The sequence below is a fragment of the Malaclemys terrapin genome, chromosome 2, assembly GCF_027887155.1.
Source record: "Malaclemys terrapin pileata isolate rMalTer1 chromosome 2, rMalTer1.hap1, whole genome shotgun sequence".
Lineage (NCBI taxonomy): Eukaryota > Metazoa > Chordata > Testudines > Emydidae > Malaclemys > Malaclemys terrapin.
The window spans coordinates 237,401,191-237,428,612 of record NC_071506.1 but is presented as its reverse complement, the minus strand read 5'-3'; the positions used below and the strand labels follow the sequence as shown (position 1 = coordinate 237,428,612).

The 27,422-nt window shown below is 41.1% G+C and overlaps 1 protein-coding gene across 2 annotated transcripts in view; it reads right to left on the bottom strand.

The window, feature by feature from the left end:
• Positions 1-2,819: 2,819 nt before the first annotated feature.
• ICA1 (islet cell autoantigen 1) overlaps positions 2,820-27,422 on the bottom strand; it is a 92,730-nt gene continuing 68,127 nt past the window's right edge. For both annotated transcript variants that reach the window (XM_054020348.1, XM_054020349.1), the window contains exons 9-15: positions 21,127-21,224; positions 18,658-18,707; positions 16,324-16,386; positions 16,189-16,230; positions 11,549-11,827; positions 6,248-6,343; positions 2,820-3,756 (exon numbers count right to left, since the gene is read on the bottom strand). In XM_054020348.1, the coding sequence (XP_053876323.1) occupies positions 3,635-3,756; positions 6,248-6,343; positions 11,549-11,827; positions 16,189-16,230; positions 16,324-16,386; positions 18,658-18,707; positions 21,127-21,224 (750 nt within the window). In that variant the 3' untranslated portion in view covers positions 2,820-3,634. The remainder of the gene's footprint in view (positions 3,757-6,247; positions 6,344-11,548; positions 11,828-16,188; positions 16,231-16,323; positions 16,387-18,657; positions 18,708-21,126; positions 21,225-27,422) is intronic.

Below are 27,422 nucleotides of genomic sequence, written 5' to 3'. Positions count from 1 at the left end.
GTGGATATGATGAAGATTCAGAGCAATGCAGATGCTTTGCTGCACTTGTGCAGTACCCAAAAATGACCAGAGAGTCATTTACAGTTCAGAGGTCTACGATCTGTGACCTAATAGCTGCTTTAAAGCCATTATGGTCTCAGTGGCCTTGTTCACACTGTGTATTTTTCAGTAAAATTTTCCACCTTTGCATTCATTGGAGCAGCTCCTGGGAACTTTAATGGAGATTTGCTGCCACCATTTTAATAGCCATGGAGTCAAACTATGCTCAGAACAGGTTGACATGGTATGTTGGGCTAATGGCCCACTTAAGACAGTGAGAATCTTTATTGATTTCAGTGAGCCCTGGGATTGGGATCTTAAATGCCAGCAGACCATCTCCATTAGTGCTCCCAACATTGCTGCCACCGGTGGTTATGTGGGTGATGACAAATGGGGGATTAAAAAAAATGTAGGGCAGACAAAGGCTAGGTTACAAATCCAGATGAGCCATAATTACAAAGGACCAACTTATATTGTGCTGTGCAAACCTACCAAAATGTCAGTTTCTGCCCCACCACGCTTACAGTCTAGAAATCAAGACGACATTTGGAGGAGCTGAATAAACAAGGCAAGGTTGGAGCAGTGGGGTTGGGGTAACAGAAAGAGTAGGATACGTGCGTTTAAAATATTTTGGAATTCTGTAGTTAAGCAGCTACAACTGTTGGATTAATATAATTTTGAAAGTGTTTCCATACTTACTATGTATGGATTTTATAGAGGGCTCGTTTGTTTTTTTTAAAGGAAACTCAGCTACCAAAAGTTACACGTCAGGACATTTTAGCCAGGCCTTCAATTCACAACACAGATGCTCAGAAGCAAGCTGAAAATGTGGCTTTGCATCCTATTGTGCTTCACTTTTGCAGCTTTTAAGGACAAACTTCCTCCCAGCCCCCCACTGTGACATTGCACTCCATATGCTTTGAATGTGAATATAATGTAATTGGAATATGCTTCATGCAAAAGGTCTCTTGTAAGGTATCATTACAAAGCTTATAATCTACTGAGTGTGGTCATCCTATTTGTATGAATGTATCGTTCTTGTATCTAAAACTAGAAATATGAAGTGTTACTCTGAGGTCCTATTGTAATTATGCAAAGTGTGGGCCATTAATGGTGGCTCCCATTGACCAGGACAATTGGTTGTAAATGGCTGTTTCCTTGCAAGCCTTCCTGTGAGTCAGGCTGGAAAGAATGGAGGCTTGGGGTCTCACAGGACATGTGACCATGTCACCTGGTACTGGAATCCATCTTAAACCTGGTGCTTTTCCATTTACAAGGTGGGGTGGAAGATTCCTGCCTTGTGCCAAAGCAATAAAAGGGAATGGAACAGAACAAAGGGGGCTGCAGTCATGAGAAAACCCCTAGTTACCACCTGAGCTGGAACTTACAAGAACTGTACCAGGGGAAAGGATTGGGCCCAGACTAGGAAGGAGTCTAGTCTGTGCAAGAAGCTTATTGGAACATTTCTGACAGTGAGATTTACCTGTATTCAGTTTCTTAAATGTATCAGGCTTAGACTTGCGTGTTTTGGTTTATTTTGCTTGGTAACTTACTTGTTCAGTCTGTTATTACTTGAAACCACTTAAATCCTACTTTTTAAACTTAATAAAATCACTTTTGTTTATTGATTAAGCCAGAGTAAGTGATTAATACCTGGGGGAGCAAACAGCTGTGCATCTCTATCAGTGTTATAGAGGGTGGACAGTTTATGAGTTTACCCTGTATAAGCTTTATACAGAGTAAAATGGATTGATTTGGGATTTGGATCCCATTGGGAGCTGGGTGTCTCGGTGCTGGAGATAGGAGACCTGCTGAGCAGTTTTTGGTTAAAGTCTGCAGCTTTGGGGGCGTGGACCAGATCTGGGTCTGTATTGCAGCAGGCTAGCGTGTCTGGCTCAACAAGGCAGGATTCTGGAGTCCCAAGCTGGCAATGGAAAACGGGCTCAGAGGTAATTCCAGCACGTCAGATGACAGTCCCAAGAGGGTCTCTGTGACCGAACCCATCATACCCACCATAACTGAGACCAATAGTATGAGTCAAGGATTAAGTGTCAGGTTGCCATGCAGTGATGGGGCACTCAGTTCAAGAAGTAGCGGAAGATTTATGAAAGAGCTCTCTGAAGGAAAAGAGCTGTTTCTCCCTTTGATTTTGTCTATATTTCTTATGGGTCTGGTTGTGGTGACAAAGCCACTGAGATCTCCCAGTCAACTCTCCTACGATTCCAACCCTACAGAACATGGCAGTCTCTCCTTCGGGCACAGGGAAGCTTGGATGTGGTGTTCTTATTTAGTTTTCAAGCAATTAGTTCAAGGCTCCCGATTCACGGACTCAGTTGTCTAACTGATCATGAGGCAGGCAAGAAGACTTGGATTAATTAATTGTGGATCAATTAACTGCTGGTGCAAAATTGCATCTACAGGAAAGGAATCGGATAGAAGTCCTTTAAAAAAAAAAAGGGCCCAAATGTATAATTGACTGAAAAACAAACATTGCACAATGTGTTTTGCAAACTCACCCAAGTTACAAAGCTAAAGTGAAGGCTGACGCTTCTTTAACGTCCTCTGTTTTAAAAGGGCGGGGGAGAAGCAGAAGAGACAATGAGTTGCAGAAGAATCTGAGTACAGGGTTCTCTTGCCAACCTACTGCATTACTATTCTTGAGTGGCCTGAGGCAATGAGATGAATTATTAGCTACTGTTTGAAAGCTGGTCATATTTCATCATCAGATGAATGGCGCATACTGCATTCAACAATGACACTAACATTCCAGCTGAAAAAAGAGGTCCTTAGTATGTTTTTTTTTCTTTGTTGTCAAAACCATTTTATTAAAGGAGAGTTAGTGTCACAACAGGCTCAAGAAACACATGCTTATCAAATCAGTTTGATAAAAATTACTCAACAGAAAACTTGAATGCTTTCAAGGCGTGTGTAAGCAATAGTGGCACCCAACTTCTGCTTTGCATGTACAAATCCTGTTGGCACAATGAAAAACTCAGGAAGGATGCACTCTGGGCAATATTTTTGGTCTTGTGTAGTGCAGTTTGTCTAATAATTTAAATCAGAGAGACCATGAATACAGCAGCTTGACAGACCCCAATATAATCCTTCAATAATTTAGCCTCAGCATGGATTTTTCACTATGGATACTAACAAAACAGATTGAATTTACATCTTAACATAGCAGTGGCAAATACAATCATTATTTGACTCATGCAGCCTCTCCCATTACATGATCTTTTGATTTGCACAAGAAACGTTATAAAAAAATAGGTTTATAATTTATATTTCACTCTAGCATTAGCTCCGCACATCTCAGGCAATGACAGTGTTTCAGCAGGTATCCTAATATGGCTAGAATTCTGTCCTAAATTTTAACCTCATTTGGTAAGTTCACATAGAAAATAAATGCAAACTCTTTATACAAAACAAGATCAAATAATTATACCTATATAAAAGGGGGTTAAATCCCTTTAGTTTTATTATAATGGCACATACTTTATAGTTTCACAACAGCATACTGATTTCGTTGTAGTCTTCTAAACCCGAAGATAAGTGTTAATGAACGGAGCAGTGTGAGTTACCATAGGCCGCAGACTCATGCATTGAGCAATTCATGTTCTTTATCTGTTTTCCCAACAGCATCAGGATTGGATAACGGGTCAAGGTCAGCAAAAAGATTGAACCAAGCAGTCAGGTCTTTAGGATTTTTTGCAGGTTCTGGAATAGTGAAATATACCACGTCAGAATTCTTGCTTGACTTAAACATAGCTGATTTAATGCAGAAGATCAAACAAAATGAATGCCATGAGTATTGTTAAGCTGATGAAGAAAATACATCTCCTTCTAGAAATAGTGTAATGAATTACATTTCAACATATTACTTGCATGTAGAAATGCATGTAGCACATCAGTCTATACAGGTATTTATATGCTCCCCAATTCTGAGCACTTCCTAATTATTTGAAGATACAAATAATTTCTCCCCTCCCTCCATCTCCCTGTTTCCAGCCTGTAAGAGAAATTGCTTGATAACTTGACAGGTGTTTTGTTTCAGTTTGCGAATGTGAAGGAAGGAGAGCAAAGTGAGAGAAATGAGTTTTGCATGTAGCTTTGGCCACGGGACTAACCACTTCCAATCTTCTCCAGTGAAAGCGCTGTCTCCCAGACTGGTCAACAGTTTCATTACTCTGATGGAATGTAGTGGTTATAGCTGTAGAGGGAGAGTAGGGCCAATCCCCTGTAGGGCTTTGAATACCAAGACAAAAGACCCTGAACTGTACTCTTTCGGTTCACAGCAACCTGCTATGTTCACAGGCTGCTGCATTTTGTAACTGCTGGAGCTATTCAGGGTTGGCAGCTTCACACCTCAATAGAATGAATTCCAATAAATAAGCTGGAGATTTTGAATTAATTTTTCCCCATAGCCTTATCTGTGTCTGATAGGCTGGGGCTACATCTCAGGCAGGGGCTAGTTGGCTGGGTAATTAAAAGCACTGAGAGGTCTGAAGGATCCTCTTAGGAGGAAAAGTTGCCCATAATGATCTAAGTTCAGTTTGAGAAGAGGGACCTCAGTCATTTCAGGGCATTTCCATTCACCCCGAAGCAGCTTGTACTCCTGTCCCACCTACATGGTCTCAGGTGCCAGAGAGATGAAACAAAATGATCGTGGGGTGTACTTCCTTTTCCTATGAACAGGAGGAAGATATCCATCAGAGCAACAAGTACTGTCTGAGTACCATGCCCTAGCCTGAACGATCCAAAACATAGGCAGCTGGCACGGAAGTGCTAGCATCTCAAATAGCTTAGTTAGAAAAGGGAGGCAAGTTACTGGCAGTTGATTGAAAAGTCTCTAACACCAAGGAATGGTCTCTTCAGTACTAGTTGCACTGTTGCATGTATTAGGGCTCTTTAGTCAAAGGAGTTGTGGACAGTCTCTGTTAACAGGTGTCCCAGATGTCTTCTGTTTTCTCTTACCATCCAGGAAGGGCAGAAAATGTTTTCATTGCCCTCCCTCCCCTGTGCCAAGCCAAAAACCAGCCAATCAGCACAGCAAAAACAGCCAACTGGCCAGAGTGCAGTAAAACAGCCAAGTGACACAGTGGGACAGCGCACCCTGGAAGAAGGCGCCCAGGGCAACCACCTTGCTCGACCACCCCTCGTAGGGGTCCAAGTCACAGGCGGTGTCTCTGATTGCTGTCAGTGAGTTCATGACTACTGTGTGTGTGTGAAGGGGCTGAATTCCTGGAAGGAGGAGAGAATTGCATTTCTGGTCTTGTAGTCAGCATGTTGTTTTCGGTGACCTGTGGAGCCATCCCAGATACAGATAATATTTTATGTGAAATAAAATACTTCCTCTCAGCGGGAGGTACTGTATTCTGGGGTTGATTGGAGGCAATCTGGGTTCACAAAGCGATTTACGGACGAGAAAAGTTCTGCTGGGTCTGACTTCACTATCTGTATGGCTGAGAAGTAGAATCTCTTTGCCACCTTCACAATTATTGGAATAGGTTTTAAACTAAACTAATCTATGAAGTTTATTGTAACTGATGCAATTATCACAACTGCAACTTCCCCACCCACTTTATGACCACATCTAAAACGGATGCCAAAACCCACTCCGCCCTATGCACCTAACCATGCAAAGAAACTTCACACACTTCAGCAAGGAAACAAAAATACACAATATGGTTTAGGTCACCAGTCTTTCCTGCATAAGAGATCTTTGAGGAATTTGTGCACACTCACAAGAGGCACTCTTCGCAATATAATTCACTTGTTGCTACAGGCACCTCAAAGCAAACAGATTACTGTAACATGGGGCACGTCACTGAAATAACATCTTGATCAGCATGTTTAGTTAGGACTCTGTTCTACCATTTCAGAGGCCTGTACTTCAGCCATAATGTCCTCCCTGAACTCCAGAACAAATGAAGTTCAGTTCAGACTGAGTGCATGTGGATGCAATTCTATGGCTCACAGATTTTAGAGCAGAAACCCCTGTGTTTCATCTGCTATTTCATTGGAACTTAAATGACTGCCCATTACATTTCACCAGGTTTAGTTGCCAGCAAATACAAATACATATATATTCCAACACCGAGTATCTAAAGTAAAGTATTTAATTAGTGTGCACATACAATTCCTGAAGGTAAATGTATTATGCAAATAATCTTAGAGTAATGGAAAACACTAATAATGAACATATCACCTTTCCCAGGCATCTTGTTGGTGTTCACATTCAGGCTGTTTGATTTCTGTGCTGGCTGTGGTATAGATGGATGGCTAACACTGTTAGCTGCCCAGCCTAAAATTCAATAACAAAGTTGCATTAGTGTCAATCAACAGTAATTACTTAATGAACTCGTATCATCCTGGGTACTTTACAGCAGAAAACTCATATCAGTTGATGGAGTCATACACCAGCCTCACCCCTTTACTAGTTATGGCTACTGCTGCTCATATTCTCCCTCATTTCCATAGAGATAAGCCGTTAACTTCTGCAAAGGAGCAGTGCCCTTGAGAAGAATATCTGCTGACCAGCTGCACGTTCCGAAAGGCTAAGGCAATCGTGTGCTTTCCGTCTGCACAGCCGAACTTCCAGTCTGCCTAAAAGAGCACTTGTCCTGCCTCCCTCCTAACAAGACCACCTTCCAAGCACATTTTAAAAAACAGAATTAGTTCCTGCTCATAGAAGCTCCAGTGTGGACAATCCAGTCAGGCAGGAAAGCGGGTGGGAGGATTTTTAACATTTGAATTGTGGTAAATGTGACTACGATTTAGCTAAAATCTGACCCATGCTGTACTTTTTTCTTTTGCTGCTGCTCTTGTATAGTTCCAGGGACCATCATTTCATTTATTGGCCAAAGCTAAGTATTTAAAGGGACACTTAACTTGAAGCTATTTTTAAATGATTAATTTTAAAAATTCCAGGTCCTTATAAAGCACCTTTAAATAGCATACCCAGAACTTTATTCTTTAGGTTCCTTTTAAAAAAGATTTTATATGGGTGGTTTTTCTTCTTTCTTGGTTTTAAAATTCTTTTCAGCAAAGGAGAAACAAACTACACAAAGTAAACAGCGAAACTGACTACGCACAAAGCGCTGCTATAACATATACACACAGGCACCACAGTCGACGTGGAAATAGAACCCACCAACTTTAGCACCAAAACTCCAAGTCTTTACCCTTGAGTTAACACCCCCTCCCCTCCTTTTTCCTGTGAGACAGCTGTGGATTATGCAATCGCTGGGCTCAGCCACTACAGGAAGACAGGATCACAAGCACTAGGCTTCCATATTACACTGTTAAACATGCAATGTAAACACACAGGAAAATAGGACTTTTTCCCTTAAATTATTTCATTTACAGTTATCGAAGGTGCTTATTGTAGCTATAATGGGTGCACGTTATTTCAGTCCTTTCATTTTTATGATGGTTATAGGGTATACGCTACCACAAGTCTAACCATGATATGTGGTGCTACGTCTGTGTATATATGTAGCCAGATCCTCTTCCCAGTAATCCAATCATAATGTTGTCTTTTCTGCACGTGACCAGGGCCGGCTCTAGGCACCAGCACATTTTCAGGAGCGGCATTCCGGCCTTTTTTTTTGCTTCCGGCGGCAAAAGACTAGAGCTGGGCCTGGGGCCGCTGCAGTTTGCACCATGGGGGAGCAGTGCCGCACCTTGTGGCTGGGCCGGGCAGGCTCCGAGCGGGGGAACTCGAGCTGGTGGCCACCCCGCGGGGCACATGGAGCTGCCTGCAGGTGCCACAGGGCAGCCGCCCCCCACTGCTGCAGCCGGGGCCGGGCGAAGCAGCCTGAGCCGCCCAGGGACTGCGGCAGGGCAGCCAGAAGCAGCAGCAGCAGCGGAGCCATAAAGGGCGGGGCGCTGCCATGCGGGGCCCACGTCCCGCTCTCCGGGGCTCCGCTTCTTCTGGGGCTACCCTTCCCCGGCTCCGTAGCCCCCTGCTGGGGCGGTCCCCCGGCTCTGCCCTCCTGGTCCCGGCCGGTCCTGGAGGTGGGAGCCCTGGCTGGAGGGACCCTGGGCTGAGGCGCGGCCCAGGAGCCGCACTGCTTACCCCAATCCTGCCAGCGCCGGACCGGCTGAAGGCGAGGGGGGAGCGGCGGAGTCAGCACTGGTGGGGGGGAGCCCAAAGCTGGGGCAGCAGGGGGTGCAGGTGGGGGCAGGGGGGAGAGAGAGCCCAGCGCTGGGGTGGCAGGGGGTGTGGGTGGGGGAGGGCACTGGTGGGGGGGTGAGAGCCCAGGGCTGGGGTGGGGAGCAGCCAAAAATTTTTTTGCTTGGGGCGGCAAAAAACCTAGAGCCGGCCCTGCATGTGACTTACTTATCCAGCCACCAATTTTAGTGATCAATGGTCCCTAATTCTAGGATATCTTAAGTGCAATATATATATACATTGTTAGCATTCAGAATATCCTCATTTGCTCTCATCTCCCTTCTTTCTACAAGCCCACACCTTCCTTCTCTGTCTCCCATAGTTTTGCTCCACTTTCCTTTTCCTCCATCCCTCTACTTACTTTCTTATCTTTTGCCGTGCCTGTCAGATACTGGGTCCTGGTGCCACTGGGACCTGTTCCAAAGGCCATTTAAGATAAAGTCTATACCCTAGAGTCTTGCTCACTTCAGTAGACTACCGCCATTACTGTGGCGATCTGACCTCTATTTGATTGGTAGGTAAAGCGGTTCCCCTCTGTTTATAATTAATGCCAAGGCCATTTTATTAAAATAGACAGCAGGAGTGTTTTATAGACCTGGTCTACACTATGATGGTAAATCGATCTAACTTACGTGAATAATGTAATTGAAGTTGATGTAGTTAGATCCACTTACCGAGGTGTTAACTTCCCTTATGCTTCTCGGGGAGGTGGAGTACACAAACCGATGGCAGAGTGCTCTCCCATCGATTTAGCGTGTCTTCACCAGACCTGCTAAATCAACACGGTTCGCCGTTCCCGGCCAATGGGAGCTGCAGGAAGCGGCGGCCAGCACATCCCTTGGCCCACGCCACTTCCCACAGCCCCCAATGGCCTGGGGCACAGCAAACTGCGGCCAGTGTGAGCTGCAACTGGCCGAACCTGTGGACGCTGCAGGTAAACAAACCGTCCCAGCCCACCAGCGGATTTCCCTGATGGGCCGTGTGCCAAAGGTTGCCAATCCCTGCTCTACAATATTTGCACACTAGTACCTTCTTTCCTTTGCTGTCTTCCACAATGAAATCCTGATAACCATGGACAAATTGCTTTCATAATTTGTAGTACAGTACTGTTTTAAATCCCACGCATGTGCACAATACTCCGTCTAATGAATGGCCAATAGAAATGTAGGAATTTGCTGCCACTCTATTTGAGCATGATAAACCCAGCATGATATAATGTTAGATACAAGCCAGGAAGCAGGGGCATTGCCTACATCAGCGGTTCTCAAACTTCATTGCAGTGTGACCCCCTTCCGACAACAAAAAATTACTACATGACCCTAGGTGGGGACCGAAGCCCAAGCACACCCCAGCCCCATCACCCTGGGCCGGTGGGGGTCCATAGCTGAAGCCCAAGGGTTTCTGCCCTGGGCAGGAGGCATGTAACCTTAGCCCTGGGGCTACAGCCCCGGGCTTCAGCCCCAGGCAGTGGGGTTCGGGCTTTGGCTTTAGCTCCAGGCCCCAGCAAGTCTAACATCAGCTGGGCGACCCCATTAAAATGGGGTTGCGACCCACTTTGGGGTCCCAACCCACAGATTGAGAACCCCTGGCCTATATAAACAAACTGCACTGGGAAAGGGATGAAGGCAACATGAATTGAGTAACCATCTCCAGTGTTTTTCTGGAGTTTACTGGATAAACATTTCCCCTACCCCCTTTGGCATAGTGATGTTTTATCAGTGGTTTATTGGTTACTACAGAAATCAGAAGCCCCATTTGTATGCCAATGGTTGGCAATGGATAGGTTGAGTCGGTTAAGTAAATGAGGCCAAATTCTAATTTCACAGAAACAAATGGGAATTTTGCCTGGAAACTTTCTCCCACTGACTTCCGTGAGACCAGTATTTGGCTCAAAGAACTAACTGATGGGAGATTTACACTGATGAGACTGGCAGACCACAAATCTGAACATATTGTAGAACAGTATTTAACTCTTACATAGTTTTTCCTTTTTGTCCTTGCACTAAGAGTTGGGGAGCAGAGCGCCTCTGAAAGAGACACTGGACTCTGCTCTTGCTTGACGAGAGCAGACAGTTCAACAAGTAAATCAATTTTAAAAAAAGTCCTCAATACAAACTGTGCTGATTTTTGTGATAAACACACTGGATCTGAAAAGGACTGCTTTAAGAGATTACCAGCGTATCTTTATGAAGTAGTCTCATGTACTGTACATGCGGGAAGGATATCTCAGTGGTTTGAGCATTGGCCTGCTAAACCCAGGGTTGTGAGTTCAATCCTTGAGGGGGCGATTTGGGGATTTAGTTGGGGATTGGTACTGCTTTGAGAAGGGAGTTGGACTAGATGACCTCCTGAGGTCCCTTCCAACCCTGATATTCTATGATTCTATGATTATCACTATAGAGCAAGCTAGAGAGAGGAATTTTGCCTTTGAAAAAACAAACTGCAATTTATAAATTTGAAAGCATTTGTTGGCCTTGAGCCTATTCTGGTTTGCCTGTTCACTGAGAATGGCTTTATGACATGACTAGACAAAAAGATTATCAGTGAGACAGTAAGGAAGTCAAGCAGCTTACTTTTCATTCCTGCAAATGTGGGAAGTAAGTTAAAAAAAAAAAAAAGTTACCACAATTCTATTTAGAAATGGAACCAGCAAGTTGCACATTTTTCTCCAGCTGAATGATATGTCTACACATATAATGTTAATAAGAGTCCTTTAATTATTATGGATAAGTAAATGGGATTGAAAGTATAGCAAGAGGAAAGCTAATGCTCCCTTTAAAAAGGCAGCTGAACTAGAGTGCTACATTTGCGATGGAATATAAAAACCTAGAGAGAGCAATTGTTCGTTAACCAAGAACTTTTAAAAATAAAACTGGCTTGCTTTCTCCTTTAGAAATAACAACAACTTGTACTACCCTATCACTAAAAGGCTCCATATGAGATCAGGCCCCATTGCCTGAGATAACGTACGTATAGTAAGAGAAAATTTCTGACCCTCAGGGTATCATCTTGTACACTGCACTAAATCACTGGTGGCTGGCCCATGTCAGATGACTCAGGCTCACAGGGCTATAAAATTGCAATGTAGACATTCATTCCCAGAGGTCGGGCACCTGCCTGAGCCTGAATGTCTACACAGCAATTTTATTGCCCCACAGCCGAAGCTGGAGTCAATTGACATGCGCCAGCCACAGGCATTTTATTGCAGTGTAGACATACCATAAGAGTTTACACTCTAAATAGCCAACACGGACAAAGATTGGGAACTGAAATAGAGAGAGACTAAGGTCCCAAATCTGGAAAAACTTACGCAAGTGCAAGACACACACTCACCATGTAGAGAGGACTGTAAATCGTTCATGTTTTGGTCTAAGAGCTGTGAGGGAAGGAAGCCTGATGGTGCTGCTGCTGATGATGGAGTGCTCTCCATTTCTCCGACTGAAGAGATAGAGGAGAGGTCAGTGAGCGGGTCTTCTCCAAAGACAGCTGTCCACTCTTTGCTGAATTCCCCCTCATCCAACGAGGAAGCATTGAGGATCTCATTCAACAATACCATATCATCCTTATCACCAGACTCAGGCTCCAGGGAGTTTGCAAGATGGTCTTTCAAAGCTGATTTTAAACAAAACGTGGGGAACAAGCCAAATTACTACAGATGAATTAACTTTCAGGGAAACAAATGCAGAACGAAGTGGAATACAGAAAACTTCAATTCAGTTTTAAAATACTGAATCATATTCAGATTGTATACTCGGTGTGGATGCCTATGGTTTCCCATTTCCAGACCCAGTTTCTGTAGACAAGTCTGGTTGCAGCTTATGCAGCAAGGTATTCTTTGATAGGTACTTGAGAACAATTACCTCCACAGAGACTTTTTTCCATTTAAAATGCAGTACAAGTTCATAATCACAAACCAAAGCACCATATAGTCCAAGGTTTAATAAACTCTAGAAGGCTGCTTTTCTGCTTGCTGTCTGGGTCCCTGTTATACGTGCACTCTAAAAAGACTCATTTGACCTTAAATTAAATCAGATTGCTGCATGCCCAAATAGAAGGCTGCCTGTGTAAGATTCAAATATATATCAAACATTTGTTCACTTGGACTTTTTGACCCACTGATGAATGACTGGATCAGTTGGGGGTCTCTATTTGAGAAAACTGCATACATGTTGAGGGGGATTTTCAAAGACACTCAGCATTGGCCTAATTCTTCTCCCATTGAAGTCAATGTTAAAGCTCCCATTAATTTTAATGGGAGCATAGTTAGACCAGCACAGAGTACTTTTGAAAGTCCCAGCGCTTAACCCTCATTAACCTCTTGACCTGTTTCCCATTCTATATCAAAGGAACTGTGGTTAAAGAAGCTGCTAGGTTATTGCTGACAAGGTTAGTGTTTTTAAAAAGTCCATTCCCACCCTCCCCAACACAGACATACACAGCGCATATAATTCCTGATCATAACTATTAACCATCTGGTTACATCCGATATTGTCACAGTACTCAAACTGAAAGAAACCATCTCTGGATTTAATCAACAGGTGTTACTTTCATCTTCACCCAGAAACATTTAGAACTACAGGTATATTGAGGGACTATGCTGATAATGAAAACGTGGTTTCCATCTTCTACTTAGCGCTGGTTACAAGTCTGATACTATCACAGTACTGAAACTTAACAGTTTACCTCAATTATGTATACCTCAAGCATGTGAAAGCACAAGAGGCAGCTTCATTTTGCAAAGCTCAGATGACTAGTTACCTTACTTTGTCCTCCACTTCAGCTTACATACAACTGTAGAGATTACAGATGCTTTTAATGTTTTTGGCATAAGAGATCATAAGAATGGACAACAGGATCTCATGAGGCAAAATGGCCACTACATTTTATTTAAATGTAACTCTCTACTTCAATGTGTTCTTTTTTTTAAATGACCATAATGATTTACACTGAAGTTACCACAGTGGAGTCAGTAGAGAGAAAAGGGGCAGAACTTGAGTTTTAAATAGGCACATGAGTCAATATCACATAGGAGAATACAAACATCTACATATGAGGAATGAGTAAACCAGCTCCTGAAAATAAGAACCAGCCTGAATTTTTAGCCAATATTAAGGTAGAATCCATTTAAACATCTTTTTAATTTACATTTTTATACGGCTCTGCATTTCCTAGGTAGGATCAAAAGTGGCAAGAGCACAAAAAAGCCTATTCTCCTGGCATTCCTATTAGAAATTACTAGGAGTATCACAAGAAAACCTATTTCATGAGATTTTCACTCCACCTCCCTCCTCTCAGAGGAGTGGCTAAGAACATTAATACCTTCAAAACTTTTCAAAGCTTACCTAGCAGTACTTATCCATATATTTACAGTGCACTCATGACTATGGTAACAACAGTACTCTATCTAGTATTTCTCAGGCATTTATCACTCTGATATCTAAGCACTCACATACTTTCCTAGTGTTTCAGCAGGAAATGTTTTACTTTCATGAAGTTTCAAGACTAGCAGGAGAAGATAACATGTATTAAGAGTGTTACTAATGATAATGTGATACCATTACTGCACCTCACCACAAATAAAATTTACCACAACAGGAAGAAGGTTTGCAGTGATACAGCTCAGATCAAAACTATGCTAGGTTTGCAGTTTTCATGTGTGTCACACCTCGTTAGTGAAGAAATTATACATGAAGATTTAAATCTGAAAACTCAATTTCTTGTGACTATTCTAGTGTGGTAGCTATACTAGGTCATAAGTTATGGACTTTCTTATTTCAGACCCTCCTCCGGCACTTTCATATTTGTTTTACTTTTTGTTTTTTTCCTTTGCTTTCTATCCACCATTTCTGCTCCGCTGCCCATTTTCCCACCATATCCTTTCCTTGCCTGCACACACAGCTCTGAGCCCTGGAAATGTTTAAACACCACATTTAAAAAAATCCTGCCATCACTTTTCATTTTTGTCTGTTTGAATACACGTAACATGTATGTGTCCTTTAGAACCATTCTGTAGGGTATTTAAAAAAAAAGGAGAGACAAGAATAATGTGGCTTGAAAGAACTGCAACATGAGGGTTAAAACAACACAGAAGGTGAATTAGGACTTGTGTACACACATAAAAATTGTGCCACTTTAACTCTACCGGTAGAGTTAAAGTGTTAAAATCCCCTCTCACAGTTGTATAGGTATCAAGGTGTTTATACCAGTAGATATTATTCTCATAAAATTAGAGGAATAAGGTATACCACCATAAAGACCTTTATACCAGCATAACCGTGTCCATGCTAAGGATTGTACAGATCTAAGTCTTTCAGAAATTGTTAAATTGGTTCATAACCTGTACATAGACCAGGCCTTACCTGTGACTCCAGTAGGAATGTTCGACATAGAAGATGGTGGAAGTGGTGGGAAAAGGAAAGAGAGAAAAAGGCCACTACCAGGCACAAGAGGGACACAATATTAAGCCACAAAACAAAAACTCACCACGTCTAACAGTTCATACATGGAGAGTCTGGGGCTCTCTATATTACATATATGACTGAGTAATCATCACTATGTCAGCATCTCCATGGCCCTGGATAATATTTCCATCAGCACTTCAAAAACAGAGCTGTGCAAATAACTATTTTTTTCCCAATTTTCTGGCAATTCCAGAAATTACTTTTGGATTGACCTGAAAATGAAATTTTTTGAAATTTTCCGCAAACCCCCAAAATAATAAAATGTATTTAGACCCAAAATGCAACATGTTGTTCAACTTGAAATGAATTATTTCATTTTGATTTTGAGCTTCTTAAAATTTTTGAAGCATAAAACAGAACTTTCAAAATGAAAAGTCATTTTAAATCAAAAAATCTTCATTTTAAAAATGTCAAAACAACTTTTTTTTTTTTTTTTTTTAACAAAAACAATTCAGCAAATTCAAAACTAATTTGCAACATATTGTGTTCAAACCAAATCTGCATTTTTGGCAAAAACTAAGTTTTAGTTGAAAAACTTTTTTCCCCTAGACAGTTCCGTTGTCTTAACTAAAGTGTAGATATCTGTATCCACTCCTTCCCATTTGGAATTCTATACTTCATAGGCTCCTCCTCAGATAGCCTAAAATACATTCACCAATCTATCTGACTCAGCTACATAATGTTTTTGAGTCACAAAAGACTGTGTGGTCTTCTGAGATAAGTAAATTAGGCGCAAATGAAACCATTGCATGACGTGTTACTGCATTTTCATAAGGTAGTGCGGTAAATAAAGGGTGTCATTATCATTAGTTGGGACATTCTTAAAAAAAGTGAGGGTAGGAGAAAAAGACAGGCTAAAACAGCACAGTTGGGAAAGAACAGTGAATACTACTCATCCCTTAGTGCTGACACTAGTCTAACCAGCAGAGGATACAAGTAGAGGATATATATTATAGATTGTTCTCCCGTGTATAAATGAGAACAGCATATCTGTTTTAATTAACAGGGAGGGTCCGAGAACTCAACAGTTCTTTTAAGTTTTTAAAGGCGCTCAAATCAGTTGTTTCTGGTACTTATATCTGCCATATTTCCAAAAAAATTATAGTGGCTATAGAGTCAGTACCAACTATAATGACAAGATGGGCATAAAAAGCAAAGAGGAATAAAAGACAGGACTATTAATCATTATGGGAAGGATGGGAATGACACTGTAACGCGCATAACATTAGCCCCACTGAAATAAATAGGAATTACATCTTTTGCCAGCAAGACAATTATATTTTTTGGCAAATAAACTGAAGTACTGTAAATCCTATTGCACTCAATAGGGTTTACTTTTTATTCCATATCAGATTTAGTGCCCACAAATTACGTATGCAGAGTTGAAGTTCTTTAACAATATTTAAATACTGTAGGTGGATGATCTCATTTAGAAAAAGGTAAGATTAAAAATATTTTTGATATTTTGCTTTTGGAAAACTGATATAATAGGCATGCATGAATTTCACATACCACTTTCTTCAGGTTTCAGGTCTAATAAATCATCTATGGCACCTAGTGGTTAAAAAGCAAAGCACAAAAAATATTAGTCATTCATTGACTCCTTATGTAATCAATAGTTATAAATTGTAAAGTTACCTAGGTTACCTGAATTCTCTTTATAGTCAAAGCTTCCTCCTAAGGTAGAAAGGATGTCCTTCCCGTCTTCAGCTGCAACCAAACACATGAAGCAAGTCAAACCAAGTTCAGCAGTAGGTATATACTATCGATCACCTGACCAGGATGGTGGTGATGATTTTGAATGCCCAGGGAGATATAGAGAGGCTACGAAAATAGAAACAACAATAATAATGGGGGATTTCAACTATCCCCATATTGATTGGGTACATGTCACCTCAGGATGTGATGCAGAGATAAAATTTCTAGACACCATTAATGACTGATCCTTGGAGCAGCTTGTTCTGTAACTCACAAGGGGAGAAACAATTCTTGATTTTACCCTAAGTGGAGCACAGGATCTAGTCCAAGAGGTGAATGTAGCTGAACCACCTGGCAATAGTGACCATAATGTAATTAAATTTAACGTCTTAGGAGCGAGGGAAATACTAAAGAAGAACTAGCATTTAACTTCAAAGAGGGGAATTTCACAAAAATGAGGAAGCGACTTAAACGGAAACGAAAAGGAACAGTCAGAAGAGTGAAATGCCTGCAAGCTGCATGAAAACTATTTAAAAACACCGTAATAGAGGTTCAAACTAAATATATCCCCCTGCCCCCTCCTCCCAAGAAAAAAACAGTTAGAGAACCAAAAAAATGCCACCATGGCTAAATAGCAGTCTAAAAGACGCTATTAGAAGCAAAAAGGCATCCTTTAAAAATTGCAAGTCAAATCCTACTGAGGAAAATAGAAAGGAGCATAAACTCTAGCAAGGCAAGAGTAAAAGTATAATTAGGCATGCCAAAAAAGACTTTAAAGAGCAACTATCAAAAGACACAAAAACTAAAAGCAAAACAATTTTTAAGTACATCATAAGCAGGAAGCCTTCCAAACAATCAGTGGGGCCATGGATGATCAAGGTGCTAAAGGAGCACACAGGGAAGACAAGGTTCCTGGGGAGAAGCTAAATGAATTCTTTGCATCGATCTTCACGGTTGAGGATGTGAGGGAGATTCCCACACCTGAGCCATCCTTTTTACCTGACAAATCTGAGGAACTGTCCCAGATTGAGGTGTCAGTAGGGGAGGTTTTGGAACAAATTGATAAAATAAACAGTAAAAAGTCACCAGGAGGGTATGAACACGGGCCAGGGGCTGCTCTAGGGCCTGCCAGCCCTCTGCCCAGGGCAGGTGGAGGGTCCGGGGCTCTCCAAAGTGGCTCAGGCTCCCTGGGCGTCCCAACTCCAGCTTCTGGCCTGGCTAGGGCGTGTGGCATCGGGGGAAAGAGGAGGAGCAGTTACTCCTTAAGTAACTATCCGTAAGGTGTCAAAAAGAAAAAAATATTATGGGGGACTTCAATGTGGGAGATACTGCTTGCTGCATGGGACCTCCAGCATGTAAAACATCATCAAAGTTTACAAAAAGTATACACATTTTTTAACACAAAAGGTATTGCACCCAACATGAGGTAACATTGTTTTGGCTCTCATAATGAAGGATAAAGATTAATCAGTCACTGTACTGGAAGTTGGTGATTGCCTAAAAAAATGTATTGGGAATAAAAATTTAAACAGAAAAAATCTGAATGAAAATGGGAGTGCTTAAGGGAGAGCTAATAGGTGGCCAAAAAGCCACAATTAAACAATGACAGCTTTGGCTAAAAGCCTATCCTGGACCAGTGGCAAAGTGAAGGCAACAATTAGAGATTTTAAAAAGCAATATAACAAATGGAATAAAGTTACTTAGATAGCACTCGTTATAAACGAGAACTTATGAAAATTGATAGCAGAAGCTAGAGAAATCACAGAAAAAATCCATGCCTGGCAGGGCTAAGGACAATAAAAAGGAGGCTAAGTATATTAGGAACAAAAATCCTAGCAATGGGAATAGCCAGACGAGGATGGTAAAACTGATAATAATAAAGCAGAAAAGGCAAAAGTGCTCAATAAATATTTCTGTTTGGTACTTGGAAAGAAGCAGGATTGCGTACTCCTGTCATATGAGGATGACAAAGTGATTTCTGGTCCATCAGAAACTTAGGCCCAGATCCTCGAAGATATTCAGGTGCCTAACGCCCACTGACATCAATGGTGATGTGATTTCAATGGGAGTTAGGTGCCTGAATACCTCTGAAGATCTGGGCCTGAGTAAACTACATCTACCAGGGATAAACATTTTAAAATCAGTGGGCTAGAATTCAGACTGGATGATGTAATGGTCCCTTCTGTGCTTAATTCTATGAATTGCTATGAAGTAGCTTGCGGAAAGTAATACATACATTACATAGATCACCACAACTGAGAAACATTAGATATACAATAATACCTGAATAGGTCAGTTCCTTGCTGTGGTTTTCCTCATCTAGTGAAATCAACCTTAAATTAGAGAGTGAAAAAAATTCAGAGCACACTTCTATGTTTTAGTGTCATACATCTTGTAAAAGGTAGAAAAACTTCGGATACCTTTCCTTCTTCAGTTGTACCATAATAGCATTACATCAGTAATTTACATTAATCCCTTTACTTCCCAAGTACGCTGGTAAGTTGTTGCCTTCTAATATTTTGTCTGCAAAACCTATTAAAGATTAAACTGGGTTGAAGAGAAACTGTCAAGTGGCTTAAGTCCCATTTTTATCTACCTAAAAATCTGTAATGGACAATATACAATTGGATTCTGTGCATCCAGATTTTGTTTTGTCCACTTATCAATAAGGAGCTATAACCATCCCCCACAAAAACATTTTGCATTCTCGATCTATGGCAGCAATTAAATAGTATGGGCCAGATTCACTCCTAGTGCAAGTCCACTGACTCCAGTCAAATTACATCCACCTCAGTGTTAACACAGATTTGGAAAGAATGAATCAACAGTGCTGATGTTATGAACAAACAACATAAGGTCTGGTCTACACACAATTTTTATACCGGTTTAACCATTTTGATTAGTGGTGTATTTAACCAAATGAATGCAGTTATCTATATAGCTATCTATATATTCCTAATATAACTGAATCCACAGTAGTGGGGGTTGCATTGTTTAACTATATACTGGTATAGTAAAAGCAGTACAATTTGTGTGTGTAGACAAGCTCTAAGATTATTTAAAAACAAAACAAAAAACCTCAGCATGCTAATGTAAGCTGTGTTCACAACATAAGGTAAAATTCAACAGCCATCAAATGCTGAAAGGTAAAGGGGTTGTGTTACTGACTTAACCAATGGTCTCAAAGTTGAGTACCAGAAGAATAAATGACCTGATGAGAATAATGTAAGTTCATTAATCAAGGTAGTGAGTTCAATTCCACCCCTGCAAACAAGTCAGATATTTAAAATATACTGTGATTCCATGGGGATTTATATTTATTTTTTCTAAAGCCTTAGAAATGGTAATTAATATTTTTGTTTTAAGGAAGAAAATGAGGGAGAGGGAAACTGTTCTTTCTTCTCTGTTACAGAGGTTTGTGAAAAGCCATGACACAAGCAAGTGTGCCTATTACATGACAGCTGATGTGTTTTCTGGCAAGATCTACAATACTATGTCTAGTATCAAAGCAGACCTCGTGCATGAAACATGATTCTAGCACTCAGGATAGGTGCATTGTTTTGCTTTTGTTTTTAAACTGTAGCAGGCAATATGGGGACTGAGAAAGTTTCTAGACACAAGCTCTGAATTGGGGTGAGGTGGGGGAAGCTTCACGGAATAATCATAGAAGTGTAGGACTGGAAGGGACCTCGAGAGGTCATCTAGTCCAGTCCTCTGCACTCAAGACAGGACTACGTACTATGTACTAAGTAGTTCATTCCTAATACTCTTTTCCTTATTCCAGAAGTTCCTTCTTCAGTCCTTTCTAACCTGTTTAACCCCCAAATAGGACTCACTTAAAACCTGTTAGCTAGTGGAAAATGTCTTCTGATTCTTTAATTTGTTTAAAAATGCAACAGTCTTTCCAAAAGACTTCTAAAAACCAGCCAAACAAACCCCAGTAACCAGCATTCAAATTGTTCTTAATTTTTTGACATCCGATCCTTATGTAGGTACTTTACTTGGATGGTCAAAACAACAGGTGGCATCAGGATTACATCACTGTATGTCCTCGCAACTGAATCTTGATGTTTCCATAGGCGAGGGATCACATCTCATCCTCCAGTTCTCCCATCCCCTGATCAGCTGCTCCGAAGATTAACATACAACCCATTCATATATCCCTCTCACCTCAGAGCCGCAGGTAACTCAAGTCACAATAGAATCAGCTCACTTAGATGTTCTCTTTGCAAAGTACCTGCTGCTGTACTGGATTAATAGCCAACACTGTATACATCATAAAAACTAATCAGTGCTTACAGCAAGCAAGAATTCAGCTCCTGTTCCCAGGTGCAAGGAAGAGGGCATGAAAGGGACAATGGATGGAGCGCAATATTATCATTTTTCTTGAATTAAGTTGTTTACTGTTTCTTTTTATTTTTCAGGTTTTGCATTTTCCCCCTTATTAAATAGAAAGAGTAAAGCAGAAAGCAGTTAATTCGAGGGCCTAATTGTACTTGTTCTACATTGCTCACTTTTAGTTTACAACAGAACTTTTGTGCTTGGCTCCTTGGCTGGGGAATCTGATCTATACACTGCAGTATTACAGGAATTCCTCCACTTTGATCTCTATTTTTCCAAATCTCTAGTGTTCAAATAAAGAAAGCCTGTATTTACAGTTATAAGCATGACAGACAAACCCAAAGATGAATTGGAAAGCACAGCACAGATGAAAAAAATACATAGTTCTGAGATGCAGGACACGTGACTTACTGACTCTGCTGATCCTCCACTGATTTGGTGCTTGCAGTCTGCAAATCCTCCTCCTTTTCAGCTCTCTCGGTTAATTTATTTACAGGATCTTGTAAGCTCTAGATCACAATCAATACATAAACGAAAAAGAAAATGGTAGACAGTCAGGGAAATGATATTATTTCATGTAACATTAAACTGGCCCAGCTAAGTCCACATAAGAAAGCAAAATACTTTCAAAGTATTGGAGCCTAGTCTGAATCAGAGAGAGAAAATTCCTGCAGGTAAATTTTTTTTAGTGATTATTCACTAAAGCAGAGCTACAGTATAAACAACACGAAAAGAAGCAACCACTCACTATACATTTCCTTTATTGACCATTCATTTCTGAAGGAGGCCTCTTGGCTGTTGCTAAACTCATATTCTGTTTCCAAAACGTATTTAAGAAAAATCTGTTCCGTTTGCAGCCCACACAGAGAGAGAGTGTGTCTGAAGATGAGCTAGAATTAAAAATGAAATGAAGCTATATTTTTTTCTTCATACTGCTTCTTCATCTCCTCTCTCTGGCACAGCTATTTACAGGACCCTGACAATTTAGCTCATGTGCAAAGACTATAAGAAGGCCACACCTGTGTCCTCAGTGATAAACTCTTGTACTATATGACCTCCAGCTACTGTACTTCATCAAAACCTATTTGGTGTTTATTTTATAATTGAAGCAGACTTTGAGAGGCGGCTAAAGTGGAAGTTTTGTCATTTGAAAGCACGGTCGTGCACTGAAAAGTAAATATGTAAGTAACAGCATCCTGGCGTTTCGTGTTTATCATCTCAGTCCCAAATGTGGGCATGCAAACAAAAATACACAATCAGTTTATGCACTCAGTGACAAGGATTACATACATGATCATTAAAAGTATAGTATATATTGGGATGTTCTGATGTGGGTCTGCCTCACTCTCTCTTGTGGCAGCTACTCCACATATATAAATAATTTAATCATTAAATATGCACTGGGCCAGAGAGAGTAACTCCATACCCAAGTGGTTCAGGCACTCACCTGAGATGCGAGAAACCTTTGCTCAAACCTCTTCTTCTCATCAAGCAAGAGGGTCTCCCGCATCCCAGATGAGTGCTCCAATCACTGGCCACAAGGAAAATGTTTCTTGCCTCATCCCCAGGCCATTTTGTGTGGCGTTAGGTGTGTGCCACCATCATTCTTGCAAGAAACAGCTTAGGCACTTCCCTTCCAGGAGAGGGTTCCCAGCTGTGGCTCCCAAGGAGAGATAGGCAGCTCCCCCCAGCCCAGACTTAGGTGCCAAACTCCCTAAAAACCAGTGGGGTTTAGGATACATCCCTCTCCTTGGCATCTGCTATCAGCTAGCTTAGGAAGCCCCTCACATAGTGTGCTGCCTTTTGTGGACACCAGTTTTAAGCATCTCTCTAACCCCATGAATTGTATAGGGAGCCTCGGTGCATAACTCAGAGCTTGTGGATTCCACCGGTTGGTAACAGTCCTAAAAGTCAGAGATTGCAATGCTGAGCATTGCAAGACCGAAGTCCCTTTGTAGATTTGGGCCCAGATCATAAACTTGGAACTGTGAGAGTGGATCTTTGTGCCTGTGTAGAACAGCACTGAATTCAACAGAGCTCTGTGCAGACAGAAGTGTGTCTTGCAGGATCAGGATTTATATTTGTATCTTGCACTGTGCCAAACACACTAAGTGAATGTAACAAAAAAACAAATGGAGCAGATATCATGATTTGGAATACCCACAAAAGAAGATCTTTTGGGTAAGTAAATGCCACTTTTACTGTCCCTTTTCTGATAACTGCACTTTAAAGTGTTCATTTTACTGTAAGCCTTGCTGATATTCAGGATAACCAATTTATTTATTTTTTGCTAAGAGAGAACACACTTTGTGAGAAGCACAGTGAGTAGAGAATCGTTATAGTTTGTGTCCAGAGTCTTAATAAAATGCTAGCATACGTCACTGGAATAGTAGAACCAGGGAAAGCTCTTGCTCCAAGTTCCACACAGGATCACAAAGGAAAGTTAGAGTCACCAGTGATCTGCCATGTGGAAAATAGTCCCACTTATTATCTAGTTTAGTTTGTTTTTACTGCTCCCCTGCTGACCTGAACAGATTATTCACCAGTGGGGGCATTTCTAACTTCTGTTTATATAATTTTGGTCCATGTTTATATGAAGGCAGCCAGTTGTACTTATTTTACCTTTGGTGTTTTAGGAACCAAGTTAATGTGCTTGCCATAAAGCTACATCTTGCAAGGTTTTTGTTTTCTTTATCCCAAGTTTATGTTTCTGTAAAGTAGCCTAAGTGAATTTAGTGCTGCATTGGAGAGTCGCGGTGTTTAAAGAATAGAAAAGAACACATACAGCAGGAGTGCAAGCTTCTCATGCTGTGCTACAAATGGAACCTAGTGGAACCACTCCCTCTTCCAGTTTAGTCCGGGCCCCCTTTGCTTATACTGCCAGAAAGAGCATTAATCAGCACCATTTACGAGGGACTTTGTGGGTTTTGGGAAATGGACACTTGTCCACTGGCACCTAGAATGAAATCACTCTTGTATTTCATAGATACCATACAACAGATGGTAATGACTGGGCTGCATTCAGACTAGTGACCAAAGACGGATTCTTGCACCGCTGAAGTCTGTGGGAGTTTTTCCATTGACTTAAATAGGCACAGGACTAGGTTCCAACAGACTAAAGGCTTTGGTGAGATGCAGCTCAGAGGCACCGCACAGAACACAATGGGGAGAGAGCTGTACGTCACCTTTGTATCCTACTGATCCTCGGCTCCTCCAAAGGCTGAAGAGGCCCCTGACAGGCCCTGAGGACTTGTCTAAGTTACAGCAGCCTCCTCAGGTTGCCGCATGGGCCACAGCACTGCCTGGAATCTCTGCAGTGACACGCCCTTCTCTCCCCCAGGCCCATCCGTGGCATATGCCCTACGCCAGGGCTTTTGCAGGGTCCTCAGGAGACAGCCTTACATTTGTCTTCTGCAGTGCTCTCAGAGGAGAAATCCTCTGCCAGCCAAACATGGTGCTTTTAGGGCCCCTTTCCCTGACCATCTCTCTCACCCTCCATATTCCAATACCATTTCCCTGAGCCATTCAGTCTTTCGTTTTAACTTTTATTGGAATGTAATAAATACAACTTACACTATGATTTTTTAACTGGTTTTGATTTCCAAAAAGTTTGTGGTTACCATAACATGGTAACTGCAATACTAGATTAGCACCCATGCTCTCTTTAATGATTCAAAGGTGGAAAGAAAAATCCTCAGTATTCCCTGGGGAAATTACATACATAAAATGTTTTTTTAAACAGGTGTTTTCCTCTTAGAAACTCTAACACTAAGCTAATATTTTCCGTCAGTGCTCAGGCTGTTTCAGGAAATACTTTTTTATGGTACCAGGATCGGCACACCATGGGAAACGCCATACAGAAATGGTGCTCACAAGGGTCTGAAAAAGGTAACATAATAATAATAATAATAATAATGGAAGTTACTATTTCCTGTATTAGGAAAATAAATATAGCACAAAGTCCACAATTAAAAGGGAAATTATGCTGCATGATGATTTAAAAAAAGAATGGTAGCCATATTTTAATGCAATATCCAAGTTTAATTATATTGGTATTTAGGAAATATTGTCTTGAACTCTGCTAGCAAATACTTCAGTATTTTCCCCTTTCTCTCTCCCCACTAAAAGCACTTATTTTTTTATGAAAGAGACAAAAGGGCTAGATAATTTAGCAAATATTTTAATACAAAAATAAATGTAGTTAAATTAAGAAACAATGGTTAACAGTTTGGTTTACTGAATGTAAATCCACAGTTTGTGATTGCAGTTGTGAACAAGTATACAAACAACAGTGTTTGGCATTCTGTAAATATCTTTGGTAGGTAGGTTGTGTTATATTTTGATGGAGCAAGGAATTCTCTCTTACCTTACAGATAGTATAATAAGTAGACTTCACTGACGTCACTGGAGTTGCGCACACTAAACCAAAGCTATTTGGTTCAGGATAAACAATATGCATAGGATCATATGCTTTGACTAGATGAATGTGCGGTGCTCCCATTGACTATATGCCTGTATCCGAAACTCGACTCTCAAAGTATTAACAGAATCTTCTTGCTTGCCTCATTTATATCCCTCTACTATAAAATCAGGAATATACTTTGTGTAACCCTGTACACCCTACATTCCTTAGAGCTTGTCTTCGCACCGAAATCACACCAATTTAATTTAAATGTTAAAATAAAAAGTTAAACTAGTACAGTTTTTGTGTGTGGACTCTTTTATAAAGCCAGTTTAATGCTGGTTACAAACCCTAGGGTAAAGAACTAATGTTTGAAGCCTTAACCAAATGTATAGGAAGTGACTCTTACTCAGGTGTTGCTTCTAACCCAGCTCCTGACCACACACAGAATTGTCTCAGCCAAGTTTGGTGGTGCTTACTGTTCGTGTCTGCTGACCTGTTTGGAGCTGTAGGCTAACCCCTGAGCTGGTAAGTGCCAACTTTGCAGTGAGGACATAGGCTAAACCACTCTAGTGCTGATAGTCCTTCAGTGCCTACCCATGATTCCTCCCACTTGTCCAGAAGGACAGACAAGTTCTCTCACAATTCACCAGGAAAGAATCATAGAGCAGATCATCTTACTACAGCACAAAAAACCACAGGATCTGCCCCCACATGCCCTAAGTACACACACTGGTTAGCACAGCACCAGTGATGACACAGTAACTCGAGTACGGCTTTGCAGTGTGGCTGCTCATACCCGACCTAGATAAACCCTGATGCTCAGACCCAGGTGCCAATCATTTCATATAATTCCACGATGAAGACCCACCCAATGAGACAATTATGGGACATCTGTTGCTAGACCATGAAAGGCGCTTTTGTCCCACTGTGGTTTCCTTCTTTTTCCTCAATAAATTAAAAAAAAAAATTGAATGGGTTTATATTAGCAGCTGAATGAGAATTAGCCGTATATCCACCCACCCTTATTTCTTTCCCCCACACAGTGTGAGGGACAGCTATCAAACTGGCAGAGGGCCAGGGAAAGTATGCCCTCCCAGTCCTACTGTCCAAAATAATGACCTTCTCACTAAGAAATTGTTATACACTTTTCAACACCAGTGTTATAAAAAGTGTAAGCTTTACCAAAGCCAGGCAGCGGCATTTTTACCTCTGTGTTCACTAACTCAACACGGTTTCAATGGCAAAGTTGTAAAAAGGTCTGCAACCTGCTTTTTATAGCTGATTGATGGCACCAGTGCTGAAAAATGGCTACAAAAATTCCTAGTGCAGATGAATGTAAAGAATGAAGTGCCCCATGGGGGTAACATGATATGCTAGGACCACCATTTTCACCATCCCACCTAGTGAGTAAAATCAGCGCCTTTGGGCTTGGCAGTTCATCACCCCGGCACCTGTGGGCTTGCTGCATCAGTTACGACTGTAAAAAAATTGCTCGAGCCCTGGCTCCTCTTTCATTATAAATTAAACACTGAGTAAAATGTGGGATAGTAAATAGGAATCAGGAGGGATGACATATGTAAGAAAAAGACAGCCGAATATAATAATCCCTATACGGTGCTTTTACAGCCAGAGATCTCAAAGAGCTCTAACTAGTCAGTCAGTAGCATCATCCCCACTTTACAGATACACAGAAAAGTTATGTGAGTTAGTGGCAGAGCTTGGAATCCAGGTCTTCTGTTTCCCCAGTTCAGGACCCACACTACTTCCAGACCCCTGTGAGCAATTCAGGAAGTTAGGAATTATACTACCAAAAAACACAAACAGGAATTAATGAAATATTAAAATAACTATGGCAAGAAAGAAACAATTAAAAGATATAGAAATGAGCTTCATTCATAAAAAGAAGCAACTGATGCGTATTCTGACACATTTGTTATAGAGTAAAATTGTTCAGGTTAGTGCAACCTTAACGTTCTACACGCTCAATCAGCCCATTCCCTTGAATAATACTGTAGCAAACAGATCTCTCCAGGATGCATGGAGTCTTTAAATATTAATAATCATCTTTCATCAAGCATAAAACTAAGAGTCAGGAAATACAGCTGCAATCGCACAATTACACTACTCTCAGAATACACCCTGAAGCAAAGAAAACAAATGGGTTGCTTTTCATTAACAGAGCTTGGCAAGCATCTCCAAAGACAATGTTTTCTTCCCAGAAACAATCCCAACAGGCATTTCAGAGGCTCTTTGCTAAGGTAAGCCTAATACATGAATACTCATTAATATATTAATTAAAACT